Source organism: Cyrtonyx montezumae, unplaced genomic scaffold, assembly GCF_038088225.1.
Source record: "Cyrtonyx montezumae isolate F1298 unplaced genomic scaffold, pur_monq_1.0 scaffold_6, whole genome shotgun sequence".
Classification (NCBI taxonomy): Eukaryota; Metazoa; Chordata; class Aves; order Galliformes; family Odontophoridae; genus Cyrtonyx; species Cyrtonyx montezumae.
This window is the reverse complement of record NW_027072067.1, coordinates 9,026,900-9,047,070: the sequence shown is the minus strand read 5'-3', so window position 1 is coordinate 9,047,070 and position 20,171 is coordinate 9,026,900. Positions and strand designations below refer to the sequence as shown.

Below are 20,171 nucleotides of genomic sequence, written 5' to 3'. Positions count from 1 at the left end.
TAGGTTATTTATTGATAACCATAATGATAGTAGCACCTTCCTATGCATAAAGGAACTTTATGCTTGTAGGAATTATCTTCTAGCTTTTAAAGTGGAGTGATTAACTGGAATAGCTTCAGTGTTAAAAATTCTGGGCTGTTAAAGATAGAACTCATCACTGACTCATTTTCTCCAGATACAAGGCTATGTGCTTGACCCCATGGAGTTGAAGGATGTTTGTAAAAATCAGTTAAATTATTCTATTCCTGTCGCCAAAGAATCAAGATTAAGCATAGTGGTCTTCATTTATGAGTGCGCCAACAGCCTTGTTTCTAGCTTTCATTACAGGTGCTGCTCTGTGCTGTGTGTTTTGAACATAGAGTATAGTAAATACCTGCTGCATGCAGTGCAGTGCGGCCTATTAAGATTAGTTATCTGTAGACTCAGGGGCTGTAATTCCTACAAACTATAGGGAGATTAAAAATAAGTAACCATGGCTTGGCATTTGTTTGGAGAACTGTGTTAGCTCTGATTTCTTCCCACTGACTGAGTTGGAAACAGTGCCGAGCGCCGAGCATGGCTACCCGTGTTGGTAGGACACCCCAGCAGCAGGACCCTGCTGAGTGCCCCTCTTGTGCCTTGCAGAGCACCCCAGAGCCACCCCTCGCCCACCACCCAGGGCTGACACGAGGCCGGGCCACGGAGAGCCGCAAAGCTGCTGTCCACGTGGACTGGAGCTGAAATCCCTCGTCCGGCGGCCACCAGAGCCTCCCCCGCCAAGCCCCGAGACATGGCAACCAATGGAACCAAAGTGGCCGACGGACAGATATCCACAGAAGTCGATGCTTCGATCACCAACGACAAACCGAAAACTTTGGTAGTAAAAGTGCAGAAGAAGAAGACGGATCTTCCAGACCGAGATACCTGGAAAGGAAAATTTGACTTTCTTATGTCCTGTGTAGGTTATGCCATTGGTTTAGGGAATGTGTGGCGATTTCCATACCTTTGTGGCAAGAATGGTGGAGGTATGCTTACTCTCTATTTCTTACGACTTTTGATACATTTGTATTTTAATATTCACCATAAAAATTATTAGAAATCTGTTTTAACAAAGGGTTTGTGGGTTTTTTTTTCGTCTGTGTATGCATGGTTTTACTTTTACTTTATTATTATTTTTTTGCTGTGCTTTTGACTAGCTCATGAGGGTTGGAAGCATCTCAGAGCATGGTGCTCTGCTTTGAAGTCTGCTGTACCCTCGAGTTTATTCAAGTGTCTCAATGGCGAGTGCTTTTGAAAGACCGTAAGATATTAGAGAAGAATTGAAGCACGTTCCCCTCCAACCCTTCAGAACCCTCTTTTGGATTTGAGTTTTTGAGAGGATTGCATAAGGCTTGTAACTCTTCCCAGAGCTTATCATCAAAGGCTGACACTTAAGCTGGAATGCAGCCAGTTCTGGTTAAAGCCTTTATACCATATGCACGCTCCTCTTATAGATGAAGCCAACAAAATGCATGGTCCTTTGTATTTTAGAAAGTATTTATATGATGGGGAGATACATTTTTCCCCTTAGCAAAACCTCTTGAGAAACTGGTTCAGAACTGTGGATGCACTTCTCACTAGCTGTTTGGTGAGCTACACCTTAGAGGAAAAAATGTGGGTTTCTTTCCAGAAATAATAGGGATGGAAACATTAGAAACAGTAGTGGCTTTCTCCACTGTAATAGGCTTTCTCTTATTATTTTTTTTAGGTGCATTCCTGATTCCCTATTTCCTAACATTAATTTTTGCTGGAGTGCCGCTGTTTCTTCTGGAGTGTTCCCTTGGTCAGTACACGTCTATAGGAGGCCTTGGAGTATGGAAGCTTGCTCCAATGTTCAAAGGTACAAAATGAATTTGAATTTATTCTTCCGCGTTACAGACATTACACGAACAATATTTATTTATCTCGTTTTTACTTAAACTGTCATATCTTACAGCAACTCCTAATTTTAAGAGGTGTAACTGGCAATTTTGAAGCAAGCTGGGATATTATTCATTTCCAAACAAAAATAGGGCATCAAAAATGAAATTTAAAAAGTCATTTTTGTTGGAAACATATGAAGATGGTTCAGAATCTAGCAGTATTTGTCTGGGAAGGTAAAGAACTTGGTCCCTCAGTTCACAGCATTTTGCTACACTATGTTTCTATTCCAGGTCATGAAGGTTTGTATCTCCTTTTGTTTTGTATTGAAATACAAAGGCCAAGTACTTCAATAGCAATTCCAATCCAGATTGCTCAAAAGAAGGATCATGCTTAGATTTTCAGGTAGTTTTAGTTTCTCAGTGCTAAAACTTTAAGTATTTAGTCTAGCTTCTGTACAGAGCCACAAGCCTCGCAAACTGTGCTTTCCATCCACTAATCCTAAATCATTTGATACTTAAGAGCTGCTGAGTTGACTTGTGGACCAGCAGAATGAGTTGTAGGCTGAGTTATACGTTGCTTCACATGGTAGGAATGAAAATGAGCATAGAGTGAGACAAAAGGTTTTTTAAGGTGGATTCTATGCTAGGGAATTTCTAGTTCGGAAAACACATGTAGATGAAAATGTTTCTCACAGATTAGTATTGTAACTGTGCTTGAGTTACTGCTCTTGGTAGGGAGTACAGTGCCAAGTATAAACTTTTCTTTGCATTATGCTCTTTATTTTAAAGACTTCTTCCTGTTCAGTGTCATGTGGCAAGTAGCATCAGCCTGAACTATTTAAAATGCCCCTTAAGAAGTCTCCATGTGGAGCAGAAGACAGGATATTCTGATCGCAGAACTCCTGACTTGTTTCTTTAGCCTGAGCTAACAAAATAGCATTGTACTAAGCATCCAGTACTGTGAACAGCATACTGAAGGACTGACTGGTCTTCAAACTTCTATACAATTCATGTGCATCTGCCAGAAGTTGCTGTGGTACTGATGTTTCAGAGAATGAATTGATTTAGGTCTCTTCCCTACAAGTAAGAAACTCCTGTATGATCTTAGCAGCAGCAGATGTGACTGCTTCCTGCAACACAGAGAACTGGGCACTGCAACTGAACTTTTGGACAACTGAACTATCACTCAGATTAGTGATCTCTTTGTAATGGTACTTCTAGAATCTGAACTCACAGAATTTGGTAAATGGTACCTGCATCATTCATCCTGCTGAACTGCAGCACTTGAGCTGACATTTGTATGACTGTTGCAAAAAGTGACTCTTTATTTCTTCTTTTGCAGGTGTGGGACTAGCTGCTGCAGTCCTTTCCTTTTGGCTAAATATTTACTACATTGTGATTATTTCATGGGCCATTTATTACCTGTATAATTCCTTTACAACTGTAAGTATGGGGTTGAGGTGAAAGAATTTTGTTCAAGGAAAAGCAAAGTGATGTAGCTAGCTGATTAAACTATCTCACTGAAAGGTGAGAGATTGCACAAAATACATAAAAATCAGTAGGATAAGGAATTTTTAATTCAAGACAAACTCTTCAAAAATTCTATTGTTTTTCTTTCCTTCATGAGAAGTGTAGAAGAGAAAACTGAATATCATGAAGAGAAAACTGAATATCAATGGAGAAACACAATAAAAGCGTATTTTGGAGTCCTAGGCTTTCCTTTCTGACTGATTTAAGTTTTCTCATCCTGATCTTCAGAGCCACAAGTCTTTCATCTGTGCCCTTTTAGTTTCACTTTATTACCTGTCTGCCATTCAATCACAAGCATGCCTGCTTTCTTCTCTACCAGGCAGCTGCAGAGAATTTGTGCTCAGGCTTGTGACTGCTAGTCCTGACAATCTAACAAGAGTGCTAGTGTCACCTTATCTTTCAACAAAGAGGCAACCAGTCATTCCTCTGAGAAAAATTCTAGTGTTTAAAAGGTTGGGTTTTTTGTGTTCGTTTTTTCTACTGTATATATATATTTTTAATGTGAGACTGTTTTGCAAGATTGGCAGTCAAAATCTATGTTGTATTTATATCAGATTCAGTCTATTACATAAAATGTGTAAATAGGCTTTGTCTCTGAGAATTTCATAAAGATAACAATGTAATGTAAATTTTGTTTTCTTCATGTCCATTTCTCTAACTGTTCCTTGACCAGAGGAGTTAATTGAGCTCTGACAAGTAACCATCACGTTTTTATTACATGTTCTGCAACAAGAGGTAATGGGATCTCCAGGAGGTCCTTCATGCTGCCCTTGTTTCTTGTTGAATACTCAGTGTACTCTAACATGCTGAGAGAGATATTCGACTCCAAAGCATTTGAACAGGTATAGTAAAGAGAGGAGGAAATATTTTCACATCTGATTCACGTAACTGATATAAAATTAAGTAACTAAAGTGGCAGACATGCACCACAGGGAGATCAGTGCATTGCAGAAGTCAAAATATATTCATTCTCCATTCATTTTTTCTAAAATGTGATACTTGGGGTAGTGCTTACTGTAGACTGTTTGACTGTTTAGGTTAATTTTTCTCTCTTTTGTAAATAGACTCTTCCGTGGAAGCACTGTGAGAACCCATGGAACACTGACCGCTGCTTCTCCAATTATACCTTAGCAAACACCACCAACATGACAAGCGCTGTGGTTGAATTCTGGGAGTAAGCTGAGAATGTTTCTCTATGCCATTTCTGTGCATATGCAAGGACTAGCTTGTTTTATTTCATATACTGACTTCTGGACTGACTGTCAAATACACCGTTCTGCTTGCTTTTTCCAGACGCAACATGCACCAAATGACTGATGGATTGGAAAAACCAGGGCAAATCCGATGGCCGCTAGCGATTACTCTGGCAATTGCCTGGATTCTGGTTTATTTTTGTATCTGGAAGGGGGTGGGCTGGACTGGAAAGGTAAGATACTCAAAATACATTTACAGTATTTTTCTTAAAAATGCCTATTTTACTCAAATATTCTCAGACTTTATAAGGTAAAACACACTGGGACAGTTTTCTGGGGCAGTTCTGTTAAGCGCTGCATTCCTGTCCTATTCCAACTGATAGAATCTTTTTTTTTTTTTTTTAAGGGCTGGTTCCTCCACAGCTGACAATCTTGGTTAGGGTGTTCACTTACAGATTTCCTTAACAATAAGTCAGCTCCCCTCCTGAGGGGAATATTCTAGCTAGTTTGGATAACAGTAATGTGAGGATGCAGTATTTGGCTTCAGTAACAAGTATATATTTATTATACAACTCTTGATGGGCTTAGATATGTAACTTTTGAAAGCGTATGCCAGAGCTTTTCCCTCCTGATGCTGAATGAGAAGCCAGACATGGTTCTTGCCACAGGCATGCTTGCACGCTTTAGTTCTTGGATTCTGATTGGTTTCTAAGTACTGAATACAATTAAAGGAAATTATACTGTTGTGGGAGATCTTTCTCCAAGAATGAAAGGGTAACAGCATTTGAGAGTTGGACGTGTAGGGTACTTATAAATGTTAAAAATGTTAAAGTAGATGATTTAATGATGTTATTAGATGTGGCACTGAGGAACATGGTTTAGTGGGAGTGGTGGTGGGTTGCCAGTTAGACTAGGTGATCTTTGTGGTCTTTTCCAATATTAATGATTCTGTGATGGATAAATGCTTCAATTTTACCTGTTGCTGTAGTATTTTTTGGAGGAAATGTCTGAACAAATATAGACGATTCTTTCTTTCACGCTTACATTGTCGTCTTTTCTTCACATCAGGTGGTGTATTTCTCTGCTACTTATCCATATGTTATGCTGCTGATCTTGTTCTTCCGTGGTGTAACACTGCCTGGAGCAAAGGAGGGCATTTTATTCTATATAACTCCCAACTTCAGTAAGCTTTCAGACTCTGAGGTAAGTATCTAGTCTTTGTAAATGAAAACTTCACTTCTCTCTCTTCACCTTTCAGACATATGATCTGCCTTCAAGTGCAGAAAGAAATTTAAAAAGAGAAATTATTTCTTGCCATCAGGTTTGGCTGGATGCTGCCACACAGATTTTCTTCTCCTATGGTTTGGGTCTTGGTTCACTGATTGCCCTTGGAAGCTACAACCCCTTCCACAATAATGTTTACAGGTAAGTTGATGACTGCATGGATTACAGTGGTACTTATCTCTCTCAGCCAGAGATGGATTCTTTCTTTCTGGGTACTGCATCTCTTAATAAACATATAATCTCTGATATAAATATTGAATTTCCTACTTATGTAGGAATGAGATGTAGATATGCACTTACACTAAAGAGAGAGACATGACTTGTCCAGGGTGAAACAGAGCCCATGCTATGAAGTCTAAAATCATGAAATTTATCCACAAAACATTTCCAAATGAAAAAAAAAAAGTGGTAATTCACTGAGCATTAGCATTACTTTACTTACTGCTTAAAACACTTTATCTTATTTCAGGGACTCCATCATAGTGTGCTGCATAAACTCATGCACAAGCATGTTTGCAGGCTTTGTCATCTTCTCCATTGTTGGATTCATGGCTAATGTCACAAAGAGGCCCATTGCAGATGTTGCAGCATCAGGTATATATTATATTTTTCTCTAAGTTGTTCGGAGACATCAATTATCTTTTTGTTTGTATATTGCATTCAACTGCTTCATATATTTGTTTAAAATTTCTCCCTCAAAGCATTCCTCAGCTCCCTGTCATTTCAGTAGCACTTAATGCTCTCCCTCTTGCAACCAGTATTTCAAACCTCTTGAGGCAGCACCAGCAAAATCATTTCACATTTAACAGGCTGCCTGCCTTCAGTGCTCGCACAGCTTCTGTGTGGAGAGTGGTCAGCCAGAAACACATACTGGGTTTGTGCAATGAATGCTAATGCATATGCTTACAGGGACTGCATTTACAAGAGGTGGCAGCACAGTTAGCTGTTAGAGTGCTTAGCTGTGACATCAGATTAAGAGCTTCTTGCTACTGAAATTCTGAAAAGGAACCTGAAAGGAGGAATTATGGTCATTATGTTTTAGGACCATATATTTTCAAACTTTGTTAGGTTTTAAAATTCCTTCTACTGTTTCTTGAGGTTAAACCCTTCAAGGCAGATCAGCCTCTCACTGGTTTAAACTACAGCTATAAGCCAATTTTATGGGACCTCTTATTAGAAAAGTCATTTTATGTAGGGCAGTACAATAGATCCATAGATAGATTCTGTATACTTTGCAGTTCTTTGCCTTTCTTCCAGATGAAGAAGCATACAGGAGCAGAGCAGATGGTTACCTTAACCCAGCTGGTGTACCAAATACTCACTTAGCACTTTTGGCCACAGGGAGAGTTCTGATAACAGAAAGCTTCGTCAGAAGTCTGGTGAACAAAATGTGTCTTACTATACTAGCAAACAGATATCACTGATGAAAATATTCTCTTTGAAAATCAGGCACTAAAAATAGTCTTCATCAAAATATACATTTAAAAAAAATTAGCAAAATATGTCATGGTATACATTGTTGTCACTGCTTTTTAAACTGAAAGAGGAGAGGTCTAGATTAGATATTAGGAAAGATTTTTTTTTCCTCAGAGAGTGGTGAGGCACTGGCACTGGCTGCCCAGAGAGGTTGTGGATGCCCCATCTTTGGAGACACTCAGTACCAGATTGGATGGAGCCCTGGGCAGCCTGATCTAATGGGTGGCAAACACTGCCCATCGCATGGGGGTTAGAATTGGATGATCTTTAGGGTCCCTTCCAACCCAAGGCATTCTCTGATTCTATGAAAAAATGTCTGGAACATGAATTGCATGTAAAATTGGACACAGTTGTGATTAAAGAAAAAACTGCATCTGCAAACAAAACAGTATTTTTATATCACATTAGACTTCTAAGGTAAGCTTTAGGTACTTGTAAAGTACCTAAGGTAATAGACTTAAGAAAGATGTATATGATTTCTGGTGACCACTAATCACAAAGGACACTTGGAAATTTGACTTTTTACTTAATGCTTCTGCTTTTCCTAGCATGCTCAGAAACTGATGCTTTGTTTTAGCATCATGAGACATGTTATTCTGCAGGGTTTTTTTTTTTCTTTTTTTACAGTTTTACAAAACAGTATTTTTAAAGGCTGTAGTTGCATTTTGATGGACTATCATCTTTAGTGTGTTGTTTCTTAAAATACATATTTTGATTGTATCTGCTATTGATTATAAGCAATTGTTTCACCATCTATTCCATTTGCTCTGGCAATTCAAGTGTCTAACATGGGTCCTTGCTTCGCGGGTTTGTAAGGTAGATTTGTCCAGCCAGTTAACACAGCCAGACTAATTTGTAGTGAAAACTGAAAAATCAGATACTCACCTGAGGTAAAGGACACTAATTTTCTTTCTGTGTTTATTTAGTTTCTACAAGTTTCACCCTTATTCTGACATCAGCTGGTTTCTAGCTATGCTGTGGCAACAAAAAGAAGTTCCTTCTTCTGTAATAAGAATTTATATCTTTGTTCCACACTTTGCTCCCATCGTCAGTAATCAGGAACGTGAATGAAAATGTTTACCCATTTACAACTACAAAACTTACTCAGATGTGTTTTATAAGAGTGGTACAACAGCAAATGGAAATACTGTAAATACTGGAATCTCAGCTTTGTTTCTCCTTTGAAATACTTGGTGCCATGCAGAAGATTACAGCCACCAGTAATGACTTCAGAGGAGGAGAAACCTGATCCTTAACTGAAGATATATTCCTAGACAAAGACAACATTCCCTGTTTACTATACAAAGGTGTCTCCCAGGAGTAACTTCTGAACTTTATCTAGTGTTTTCCTCAGTTGGTTTGGGAATTTTGGTTTTTGTTTTGTTTTGTTTTTAAATGTATGATGTGTGCAATGATTGCACAGTGAATACCATTTAAGCTGAAATCCCTGGACAGATGCTGTATCCATGGCTGTCATTCAGATAAACCTGCATATCAACAGTGACGGTAACCAATGATCCCAGAACCCAATCAGCTGCATTGACATTTTCTATCCTTTTTCTCCTACCAGGTCCTGGACTGGCATTTCTAGCTTATCCAGAAGCAGTGACACAGTTACCAATTTCTCCTCTGTGGGCAATACTGTTCTTCTCCATGTTGCTTATGCTTGGAATTGACAGTCAGGTAAAACTGGTGTAGAAATTTTTAACAATAAAGAAGATGAGTTTTCTGCAACTGTGTGACACAACGTTGGCTTCACTTTGTGCATTTTCCATTGCCAGCTGTTATTAGTGCCCTACAATTTTTAAGAACTGTAACTGCTGGTTAAATTCTGATTTCACTGTAGGAAATTAATAAAATGTTTATTTTGAATACAGAAAAAAAAAAAAAAGACTTGGAGGACTACATTCTCAGCAAAAATCTTACCATTACCTTGACCTTTCCGGAGCTGCAGAAAATATTTGTTTTATAATATTTTAAAATCAATCTTGTGTCTTTAGTCTTGAACCACTGATCTGATCACACTTTTTGAGTCTATTGGCTTTCATATATGTAAGTAAATCATGGAAGAAATCAAAGTTTTTGATGGATCTGTGGATCAAAGCCTTCAACTACAGGTTTCCATCGCAAGAAAGAGCACTTTATCTGGTTAAACACATGCTATAGGTCGTACTTTTGAATGCTGAGTGTTTTTCAAGCTGAAAATCTTTTTGTATAGATCTTTTCAGACAGAAACAAGAATATTCAGAAGCACTGCTTCCTCTGAAGTCAAAGGAATTTTCCTTTATCATTTAATGGACGCAGCCTTAGGCCAATGATGAGCGTTATTAAAAACTCTTCTAAACCCCATCCTGCAGTTGCAATGCATCACGTTGTATTTTATTTCTAAATTTACTTGCAGTTCTGCACTGTCGAAGGATTCATAACAGCTTTGGTGGATGAATTTCCAAAGTTACTGCGCAATCGACGAGAAATCTTCATTGCTGTTGTGTGTATTGTTTCCTATCTGATAGGGCTGTCCAATATTACTCAGGTATGTTCAGTAGAAGAGTGTGATCTTATGTCTGCTGTACCACATCTGCTTTATTTCCCCATTACACCATCCCCACCCAGAGTCACTGCAAACCACTGAAGTAGCTGGGATCGGTCACCTATACTATCTAAAGGCTTCAGGAAGAAGACATTAGCTTACAGGTATACAATCTATGTATGCCATGGATGCAGTGAAGCTTGCTAAATAGTTCAGGTGACAAGAAGAATACACATATCCACAATCCCTCTTACAGTCCAAGAATTGGTAACTAGAGATGTTCTCCGTTGCTTTCTGTGATCTAGTAGATTGCAGTTTCAGGGAAATAACGGAATTATTGAACAAAAAGGAGGCAAGTGACATCAAACCAATTAATTGAATTCTAACTCTAATTTTTGTCAGTATTGACCTCACATGTTAGAAGACTTTAAGCTGTTAATGTTAATTAATTAACATCCTAATCTGCTCTCCACTGTTGGTTTTTACTTTGTGTTTTAATCCATCTTGAGATGGATTAAAATACTTATTCTAACACTTCCTTCTTATGTGTTTTAGGGTGGAATCTATGTGTTTAAGCTTTTTGACTACTACTCTGCCAGTGGGATGAGTCTCTTGTTCCTTGTATTCTTTGAGTGCATCTCCATATCTTGGTGCTATGGTAAACAAGTGGTTTGTTTTTGTTTGTTTTGCTTTGTTATGTTTGTTTGTTTTCCTCCATATCTGAGGCTGGAATTGAAACTGGGCTTGCTTTATATACATGTACCTCTGCTGGGGACTCCAAGGTGGCTGGTGTGAGGTATTCCTGCCTCTTTAAAACACTGTATGTATCGGCCTCACAGTGATTAGATGCTAGGTATTTCAGGAACACTGAGTGACATCTCTCTTTTGTCCTTGTTCTTCTTTCCATCTCTCAATATAATGATTTAGATCTCTTGTACCTTGTAATGTTTCTTTCCCAGAAATGACTCTTACTTGAGCACCTTGCAGAGAGAGCTAGGCTACTTGGTCATTTCTGTCTTGAGTAATTGTTCTAAAATATTCAGAAGTCTGTGCTGACATGCTCTGTGTATAAAGTATAGTATTTGTTAATTTCATGTTAATTATGTGTTAGCTAGTCTAAGGACCATGGTTACCAAGGAATGCTAGGTTATGTTACAAAAGTGATTCACAGCTAGATAACTGGAGTCTTTCTGCTGGCTTTAAATGGCCTTAGAGGAGGAAACGGCTTTTATTAACAGCATTTAAGTCCTACAAATGTGAATGGAAAATGCACCATCTAAGTGATAAATAAATCTAATAGGAACTTAAAATAACGCAGTAGATGTACCTTTTGAAAGATGGAGTGTTAGCAGCAGCAACAGAAGGTTTTGATCTGCATGTATACAGTGTGATTACACTCCACAGAGTGAAGCCTGGCCTGTTGGCTAAGGGTGGTATAGATTATTATTTTTAAAATTTGTTTTGTAATATATTATTTTAAATATCTCTTTCATGTAAAGCCAATTTATTGCATCTAAGTTTCAGGTGTACAGGCTTCCTCTACCATTGTAGGGGAATAATTTTGCCAGTAGGAGATTAATTAATTATGGTGTGGAAAAATGAGGGGAAAAAATGGCTTTGGTTCCTTCTGAGTTTGCACATTTATTTCCATTCAAGTAGGTGAAATGTTACAGTGATTGGGGTCTGTATAGAGCTTCCAGATATATTTCAATTGTGACAGTCTCTCTCAAGAGCATTGAGCTTTCAATTGAATAAGTTATGTGATATGTTTCTGTATTGTTTCTTATTTTTATATTTAGGTGTGAATAGATTTTATGACAACATCCAAGAGATGGTGGGATACAGACCCTGCATCTGGTGGAAACTCTGCTGGTCATTTTTTACTCCAATCATTGTGGCAGTAAGAAACAAACTTTTATTATATGGCTTAAGAGAGATAAATAAGGTGGATGATGTACTGCACTACTGTCATTTTCATTCCCAGTTTCATAATAAATCTGACTTCGTCCTTAATTTAAGGATGTGAACAATTACATTGAAGGCAATAAGCCAAACCCCTTGTCTTTAGAAGATGCCTGTGCCTTAAGAAAAGAAACGCTGCACACTTTCAAGATATGTATTAATCCTCTAGAAATGCTTATTAGTCAAAAGCACGGTTGGCACAGAAGGAACAAATTTTTACCCTTTCTTGTATTCTTCTTAAGTAAAATTTACGAATCTTTGTAAATTCTCCATGTACACAAAAAAGCCATATATTGTAAACTGAATTCCTTCAGAAGGGCTCTTCAGGTAACCGATGACATTTATAAACTGATGTTCTTCCTTCATGGGATTCTGTGGAATATACTGCCCGATTTATAAGGTATTTCTACTGTTTTTCTGTCAAACCTTGCAAGGATTTTGTGCATTGGAAACCACAGAACTGTCTTTTACTGATTCTAAGCTTCGTCCATTTAATCCCATTCAGTGTCTTGGAAATAAAAGTATAGAAATGAAAGCTTAATACACAGCCTTAGTAAGCCCAAATGCAATTTTAAAATATTTTCAAGTATATTTGACACAATACTTCTCACTCATTGATATTTCCTTGATATTCCCATGTAGGTTGTCAGAGACCATGAGTAAACAAACAGCATTAAAGAGAGGCACAACATGGTTTTTATACTGAGGGTTCTTTGATTTGCCTGTACACAAACGAAGAAGGTTTTGGTTTTCATTTTTCTGAAAATAAGTGTCAGGAAAGAATAAAGAGTACATTTTGGTTATCATGTGATGAGCAATCATATTTCTCCTGTCCGTTAAGGTCTTCATCGTAATTTGTTGCCCTGTGCAAGGACACAGGTGATGATAATGTGCAAATAAAATCTGCCAGTCTGTATTCTCCTCTCTGGAGAAATGTTCTGCACAAGGCCAGAACCTGGGATCAGAAAGTGCTCATTTCTTTCCTGATTCAGTTTATCAGGTTTTCTCTGATGTGGACTGTATAGACATTTAGTTCAGGCCAAGACAGAAATCTGCCTTGGGAACCTGAATTAAAAATACTGTGTTTTCAGTTCAGTTGTTTTAAAATGATTAAAAAATAAAAGAGAAAAGAAAAAGCAGTTCAGTGATACAGCATATGCATTTCTCCAGGTATTATTGGGGAAGTAGTCCCCAGAAACCCCATCTTTCCCAGTAGCCCTCTTTCCTCTGATTTTCTGAAGGTTGTCTAAGTACTGTAGTAATACCAGTGGATTCTGATCACTTGAATACCTGAATAATCTGAGATGCTGGGTTATGTACATAAAAATGCAGTGTTAACTTTAGATGCTAAGATTCTTTTTTATAAGAAGCTGCCTGGTAAACTATCTCCCAGTCTCTTGTTATTAAGAAAATCAAAGTGGTTTTGTTTGTTTGTTTTAATTTCGTAAGATAAATTGTTTATACAGACCAATCTGTGGCCACTTACTGAACCATAGGTTCTATTCTGTCTGACCTAATTTTCTGACTTCACTTGGATACAAGCAATAAGAAAGCCTCTGGGCCAAGCACTCAAATACTAGAGAGGCCAGACACTAGAGAGCCAGGTTTTAAAAAACCTTTTTAATATGGGAGTCCACTGCTGACTAGAGCAATAGAACTGTACTGAAACAATAAGAAATTTAGATGAAACCAAGAACTTAACAGTTGCAGAATTACAGTTGAGATATTTACAGATTTTCAAACTTGAGAATAAGCAAGCAGGGAATCAGTCAGTTGCACCATGCTGATATCTGCCTCTTTTCTGCAATGTCCACCTGGAAGACTGATCTGCAGGCTACAAGCTAGTGCCTGCTGCCCTATAACCAGGAAGCAAAGGAACTCCTTCCTCCGTGCCTGGATGTAGAAACAAGGCAAACCAGGAAAACTTTTGAACGTGAAATGCTCTGGAAATCTCATCTAAATCTTCTCCCTCTCTCCCTCCCACCTCCCCACTCATTTTTGCAGGGAGTATTTATCTTCAGTGCTGTCCAAATGACTCCTCTCACAATGGGAAGTTATGTTTTCCCAAAATGGGGCCAAGGAGTTGGCTGGTTCATGGCTTTGTCTTCTATGGTGCTGATACCAGGCTATATGGCATATATGTTTCTTACCCTGAAAGGTTCCTTGAAACAGGTAAGTATCTCTTTTATCTGTCTGCATGACTGAATCTTGTAAAACCAGTGCACACTGACAAAAGATGGTTGGGCAATTATTTTCTAGTTTTATCCTTTCTGTGGACTCACTTAGCCAGTTATTTTGCATCAAGATGAAAAAACATAAAAACATGTACCAAACAGACAAGATGGTGTCTGTACAGTCTGTTGTTCAACACCTTTTGCCACATTCAGTGTGGTCATTATTTCTAGGCTTTAACAGTTCCAGACATGTTGCACCCCAGCTCTTTATAGAAATACATAGCAGTTTGCAAAATACGTTAATTTGTCCTTATTAATGCAAGACATGCTGTCCCATATCAAGGCAAGTGATGCTCTAAGGAACTGCAGTCAAACTCTTAGAAGTGAACCAACACAGATCTTGGCTTCCGTGAGTCTACTTGTAGTGAACCTATTTAGCATCTCCCTGCAAGTGTTTGAGCTTCTGTTCTACATCTTGCCTGTTGAAAGTTATAATGGCTACATGATTGTATTGTGTCTGAGAAAAAGTACAAGTAAAATCTTAGATGCATCTCATGATTATGCTGCATCTTCTGTTTGTCCTCAATTAAGGGATTTCTATTAACAGTTACTTTACTGAAGAACGTTAGAAGTCACCTTTTTCTCATTGTGTTTTGCTCTTATTCTCTCTCTGAGTCCTTATTCTGTCTGCTTAAAGGAGATGACGCTTCCCGTGTGACAGAGGCTTCTTATGGCTTAATCTCATTTTAAGATCCTCAGGGAAATACTGCTGACAGTGTGAAATCCTAATAGGGTTACTGACCAGTACACTGTTTAATTGTCAATTGTCCTCCTTAATTTTTTGAAGCGTGTGCATCTTCAGTTTTCTCTCTCCGGGCAATAGTCTCATTCTATGTATGAGACATTTCAGCAGTTGAAATACACAACTATGTCCTCCATGACTGCGTGTCAAAATGATTTTGTCAGAATTTCTGGAATATTCTAAAATCAGCTGACAGCCATCCTTGAAAAGAGACAGATGATCGTAAGCAGAATTGATGGGTAGTGGCTCACAAGTTGCTCAGACCTCTATCCAAATATTTGTCTCCAACAGATTTTAGAAGACTTAGCAGTGCTTCAGAGATTTCTGCAGAATATTTCCTGTTATTATCTACATATGTTTTTTCTTACTCCTACTTTTTCAGTATCTTTATCTTGGTCTTACAGAAATGTTTACGAGCAAATGGAGAATTGTTGCCCTTATATAATTAATTTCTTCCTTTTCAGGATTGTTAAAGATCACAGTACAAGTTCCTCACTTCAGTCTTCCTGTAGATTACGGTTCCATTTTTGAAAGCATTTGAATGATTTTCAAATTTTGAAAGCACTGACAAATGTTTTCACCAAAAGAGTGAGGCAGACGATCGTCCCTTTCTATTCTGTCCTTGTGAGGCCCCATCTGGAGTACTGCATCCATGCCAAGGACCCACAACACTAAAAGGATTCAAAGCTGTTGGAGCAGGTGCAGAGGAGAGCCACATCAGAGGGCTGGAGCATCTCCCCTATGAAGAAGGGTTGAGGGAGTTGGGCTTGTTAAGCCTGGAGAAGAGAAGGCTCTAGAGAGACCTCATTTTGGCCTTGCAGTGCCTGAAGGGAGCTCATAAGCAGAAAAGGGAGTGAATTTTTACACAGTCTTATAGTGATAGGACAAGGGGAATGGCTTTAAATGGAAAGAGGGGAAATTTAGATGTTAGGAAGAAATTCTTTTCTCAGAGGGTGGTGAGGCACTGGAACAGGTTGCCCAAAGATATTGTGGATGCCCTATCCCTTGAGACCTTCAAGGCTGGGCTGGATGGGGTCCTGGGCAGTTTGATCTAGTGGTCAGCAGCCCTGCCCATGGCAGGGGAATTGGAGTTCGATGACCTTTAAGGTTCCCTTCCAACCTGAGTCATTCTATGATTCTGTGATTCTATGATCATTAGACAGTAGGAGACATGGCACTCACAGACCTTGATACTCAAAGCTGGGCTCCGTTTCTTGGAATAGGTGTGAGCTATGCAGATGAGCTTCATGACTGGAGAATACAAAAGAACTAGGAGAGACCAAACTGAAATAAAAAGATCTTAAATACAAATCTATCTAATTTTTTGTATCTTTAGAGGTAGTAATTCATAGAAGCTGCAACCAATTCTCTCTCATATTTTTGACTTATGGAGAAGGGTAACCATAACTTCTTTGAGAACTATCTTTGGGTCCATGCTGCCCACTGCAAACTTTTAATCTTTACTGTTTAACTTGTGTGCTTGCAACACTCTTGCCTTTCCTATTCCATACTGCATTCTCCAAATTTCTTTCCCCTAGGCATACTCAGTTGAATGTGCCCAATGCATATGGCATATATCCTTTTACATGTGGTCTTTCACCTTCTGCTCTCAAGTCTCCTACAGAATACAGTTCAAACTACTCAAAATAGTTACAGACTAAGTTTTATGCCATTCTGTACCCTGCTCTATGTATCTCTGCTTTCTGCATAGAAGCAAGACAAAGATGATTTGGTTTTGCTCCCATTCCAGTAAACTCGTGGAGCAAAGGGCTTTTAAGAATTTGTGTTCAAATTCCAGTACATGAGCCACTGTCTAAAAAGAAAAAGCATAGAAGCAATTTTTGACTGCCTCACATTTTTTGTTCTTTAAACAGCGCATCCAAGTAATGATTCAGCCAAGTGAAGACATCAGTCATCCTGAAAATGCGCCAGATCAGGCACAACAGAGCAACTCTGCAAACAAAGAAGCCTACATCTAAACTTCTGTATCACAAAAGTACAAATACTACACCAGAAAAACAAAAAATATGGTTGAATATGACCACAAATTTAAGTCTGAGAATATAATTACCTACCTCTAGTGGCAAAAAAAGAAAAAGAAAAAAGGTCACCTCCATTATAAGGGAATCACCATAGGTATGATCCAACCATTGTGCGAGCTCAGATGTTGACAGTATTTTGTGTTCTCTGGCAATCCACAGACTGTTAATATTTTTATCCTTTCAGAGTAATAGTTGCATATCTTGGAATTTGTAAACTGATGCGCAAGACCTTTTTAATCTACCTTTTAGCACAACTATTTAAAGTCTTGTGCTACTGATTTTTAGTCATTTATCAGTACTTCTTATGACTGAATCCCAAGACTGTTATTTCTGACTTTGCAGGAGTAAAATTAAGTTTGGAATTGTTTTGTACAAAAGGATGAAGTATTTTGTAACCAAGTGATTTACAGTGAGAAAGTCTGCCCTTAAAATTTGTTCTAGTCAAGGCAATTTGAGCAGGGAGAGATGACTTTGAATTAACTGAGAGTCACAGTAGGCACAGCCTTTATAAACATTCCTACTACAAATTAAGTTATTATATGGCTATTTGTAGTAATGCAGCATAGTATGGCTGTAAACACTACCTGTACTTAATCTTTCAGGATAACTTTCACATAAGATTGTGACTTTCTTTTAAAAGCATATAGTATATCTTATATAAAAGAAAAAGAAAAAACAGTAAAAAAAACTCATCTCTGTGAATCAGCACGACATGAATCACAGATATAGAGGCAAAAAATGTGGTTTCTAACTTTTTTTTTAGAAAAATGAGAAGTAATATCCAACTCTTAAGAGCTCTTAAATATTCCCAGAAAAAAAAGAAAAAAAAAAAGAAATACAGGGTATTTGCAATTCAAGCTCACAGTACTTGAGCTTTTGTTATGCTTTTATTATTCTGCTATTATTGCATTGCCACCAAAATAGAAACCAAAACAATGGCTTAAAGATTGAAGCTTATCCTTGTAATTCTAATTTAGGGTTTGATTTCACAAATGTTCTTTTTAATCCTTTAAAAGACTTTAACAGTTTTAAATAAGCAAATTATAAAATATGGATCACTAGCACTTTGAAAACAGTTTTATTTTTATTTACATATTATTTGTGGAGAAGAAGGCAGGGAGGGAAAGCTATTTCAGTAATATAAAAATTTCCACTCCGGGCTTCATCTGCATTTGCCACGTGGCTAGAAACCCCATTCAGTTAATGGAAGTTTTTCTCTATGTGGAAAATGCAGTTGTTAGTCCTGTATGGCATTTCTTGTTTGGCAGCTATACGACAGACACAAAGGTTTATGGAAAATGCAGTATTTGATGTTTGATTGTAAATGACTGTGACAGAACTGTGCAATGAAACATGCTTTTCAGCAATTTTTGTGCAACGTACAATGTTAGATAGCACAATTTATGTAGAACTACTACGTGAAAAACGTTAACTGTGAATGTTGGGTTTTTCGTTGTTTTTGTCTGAAGGTGACAAACATGTTCTTGCAATAAGGTATTATTCTCAGAATGTCAAGCACATTATTGTAGAAATAATATATATATAATACACATGTATTTCAAACTACATCATAAAATCTCAGAGTATGTTTGGTAGATTCTAATCTGTTTCATACATAGATCAATTGTAAAATATTATGAGATCTAAATGACTATAGCTGAAATGCAAAAGTCCTGTAAGTCTTTGGGATTTAGAGGAAAAGTGTACATCCTACACACACATTATACATGATACATACGCATTATAATTGTGAATTTCATTAGACTAAGGATAAAAATTCCAACTTTATTGTTTAATGTAATCAAGTCCCATGTTGTTCTAAGAAAAATGCAGTATTTAATGTTTGATTGTAAACAATAATGACAGATGTTTGACAGACCTGCTCTTTAGCAAAAAGCTGTACAAACGTACCACATAGCACAAAATAGTGTTGTAGAACTACTGTGTGTAAACTGTGAATAGCTGTATCCTTTTTGTAGTACTTGCCCTGAAAAAAAGATTATTGTATGATCATATATGCTTTTTGCAATAAGGAGTTATCTGAACACCAAGCAAATCTATCTCTATATAAAAATATATATGTAATATATACATATTCAAAAATATATACAGAGCCTGTTTAAAAGAGTACAGTATTATTTAGTAAATTGCAACCTGTTCTATGGACCAAATGTAAAATATTTATAAATTAAGATGCATTTTAAATGTCTATAAATGGTGTCATAATTAAAGCACGATTGTTATGTAAGTTTCCAAGAGTTTAGAGGAAAAAGAATAAAGGTTATATTATACATTAAATTCAGAATTATGCAATCTTTCATTGGACAAAACAAACAAGTGTTAAATTATTTTCTGTGAGGTAGGTTCCAGATGTTTTGGTTGTTATTTTTAAATATCAAAGGGCTGTATCGCACTTGTGGTATTTATATTTAATCCATTATGCTATTACTATAATTTAGTTTGTATTTGCATGCATTATACAGTAGGCTGAAAAGGTGACAGTATTCCTGATTACAGTCAACGTGGTCAGTAGCAGAAGAGCAAGCAACGTGACATTTATCTCAGTTGCATCCCTGTCTCTTATACTCACTGGGCTCTAACTGAAAAGGGATACTCAATATTTTATTACTCTACAATTTACAAACAAAACCAGAAGAAATGCTTAGGTCGTTTTACCAATTAATCCCACAAAAAGTTAACTTTGAAACTTAATCAGTTTTGCCTTTTAGTCTGGAAGAGTGTATGTCTAAATGTGTTAAATTTCCTGTGGTGGGTAGGAATTCCAGCTAGTTTGTGATTTCCTGATGAATTAAGACCCAAGGACTAGATCCATATATATTATTCCAACAGGCAACAAGGAAAGTTTTCCTTTTTCTGAGAAATCTACCACTTGCAAAACTTCTGATAAGTAGTATATATATGTAAGTATAGGCAATGCGTCTGTCTTGGTGTCATAACAAGATTAAGTTGGATGTTCTACGGGAAAAGCACAAGGCTGAGAAGGGAAGACAGGAATTAGGGCAGCTGGCATAGACTAATCTCCAGACTGGAGGCGCTGCTAGTTGGAGAAACAAAAGTGGCTAAAATACAAAATGTAAAAACTGTGTGGCACAACTAGATAATTAACTCTTCAGACTCAAGATTTAAGAATTATCCATTTATCATGAAAATTCCTACATGCAGAGTGGTGGCTGGTGTGCTTCAGACTGGAGGAGAACCTGCATAACTATGGCACTGGAGAAAACGTAACATTTAACAGAGCACTCTGCAGCGCTTTGATGTTTTTCTGCACAGCAGC

General features: G+C 37.5%; 1 protein-coding gene across 2 annotated transcripts; it reads left to right on the top strand.

Annotated features, from left to right (window-relative positions):
• The first annotated feature begins 769 nt into the window (after positions 1–769).
• Positions 770–18,550, top strand: SLC6A1 (solute carrier family 6 member 1). Of its 2 annotated transcripts, XM_065749651.1 has the most exons (15): positions 845–856; positions 942–1,004; positions 1,727–1,858; positions 3,223–3,323; positions 4,475–4,584; positions 4,704–4,836; positions 5,672–5,806; positions 5,925–6,028; positions 6,357–6,481; positions 8,934–9,046; positions 9,765–9,896; positions 10,449–10,551; positions 11,693–11,793; positions 13,860–14,027; positions 16,706–18,550. In XM_065749651.1, the coding sequence occupies exons 3-15, from the start codon at positions 1,849–1,851 to the stop codon at positions 16,808–16,810; spliced, it is 1,440 nt and encodes a 479-aa protein (XP_065605723.1). In that variant the 5' UTR covers positions 845–856; positions 942–1,004; positions 1,727–1,848; the 3' UTR covers positions 16,811–18,550. The 2 variants fall into 2 exon arrangements, with proteins under 2 accessions (XP_065605722.1, XP_065605723.1); XM_065749650.1 differs by having other exon boundaries at positions 770–1,004.
• Positions 18,551–20,171: the final 1,621 nt, after the last annotated feature.

Excerpts from the sequence above, each read along its gene's own strand:
- SLC6A1 (XM_065749650.1), top strand. The coding sequence starts at position 770 with ATGGCAACCAATGGAACCAAAGTGGCCGACGGACAGATATCCACAGAA. Across the intron at positions 5,807-5,924 it reads GTAAGCTTTCAGACTCTGAG|GTTTGGCTGGATGCTGCCAC; the intron begins GTAAGTATCTAG and ends TCTTGCCATCAG. Across the intron at positions 14,028-16,705 it reads TGAAAGGTTCCTTGAAACAG|CGCATCCAAGTAATGATTCA; the intron begins GTAAGTATCTCT and ends TTCTTTAAACAG.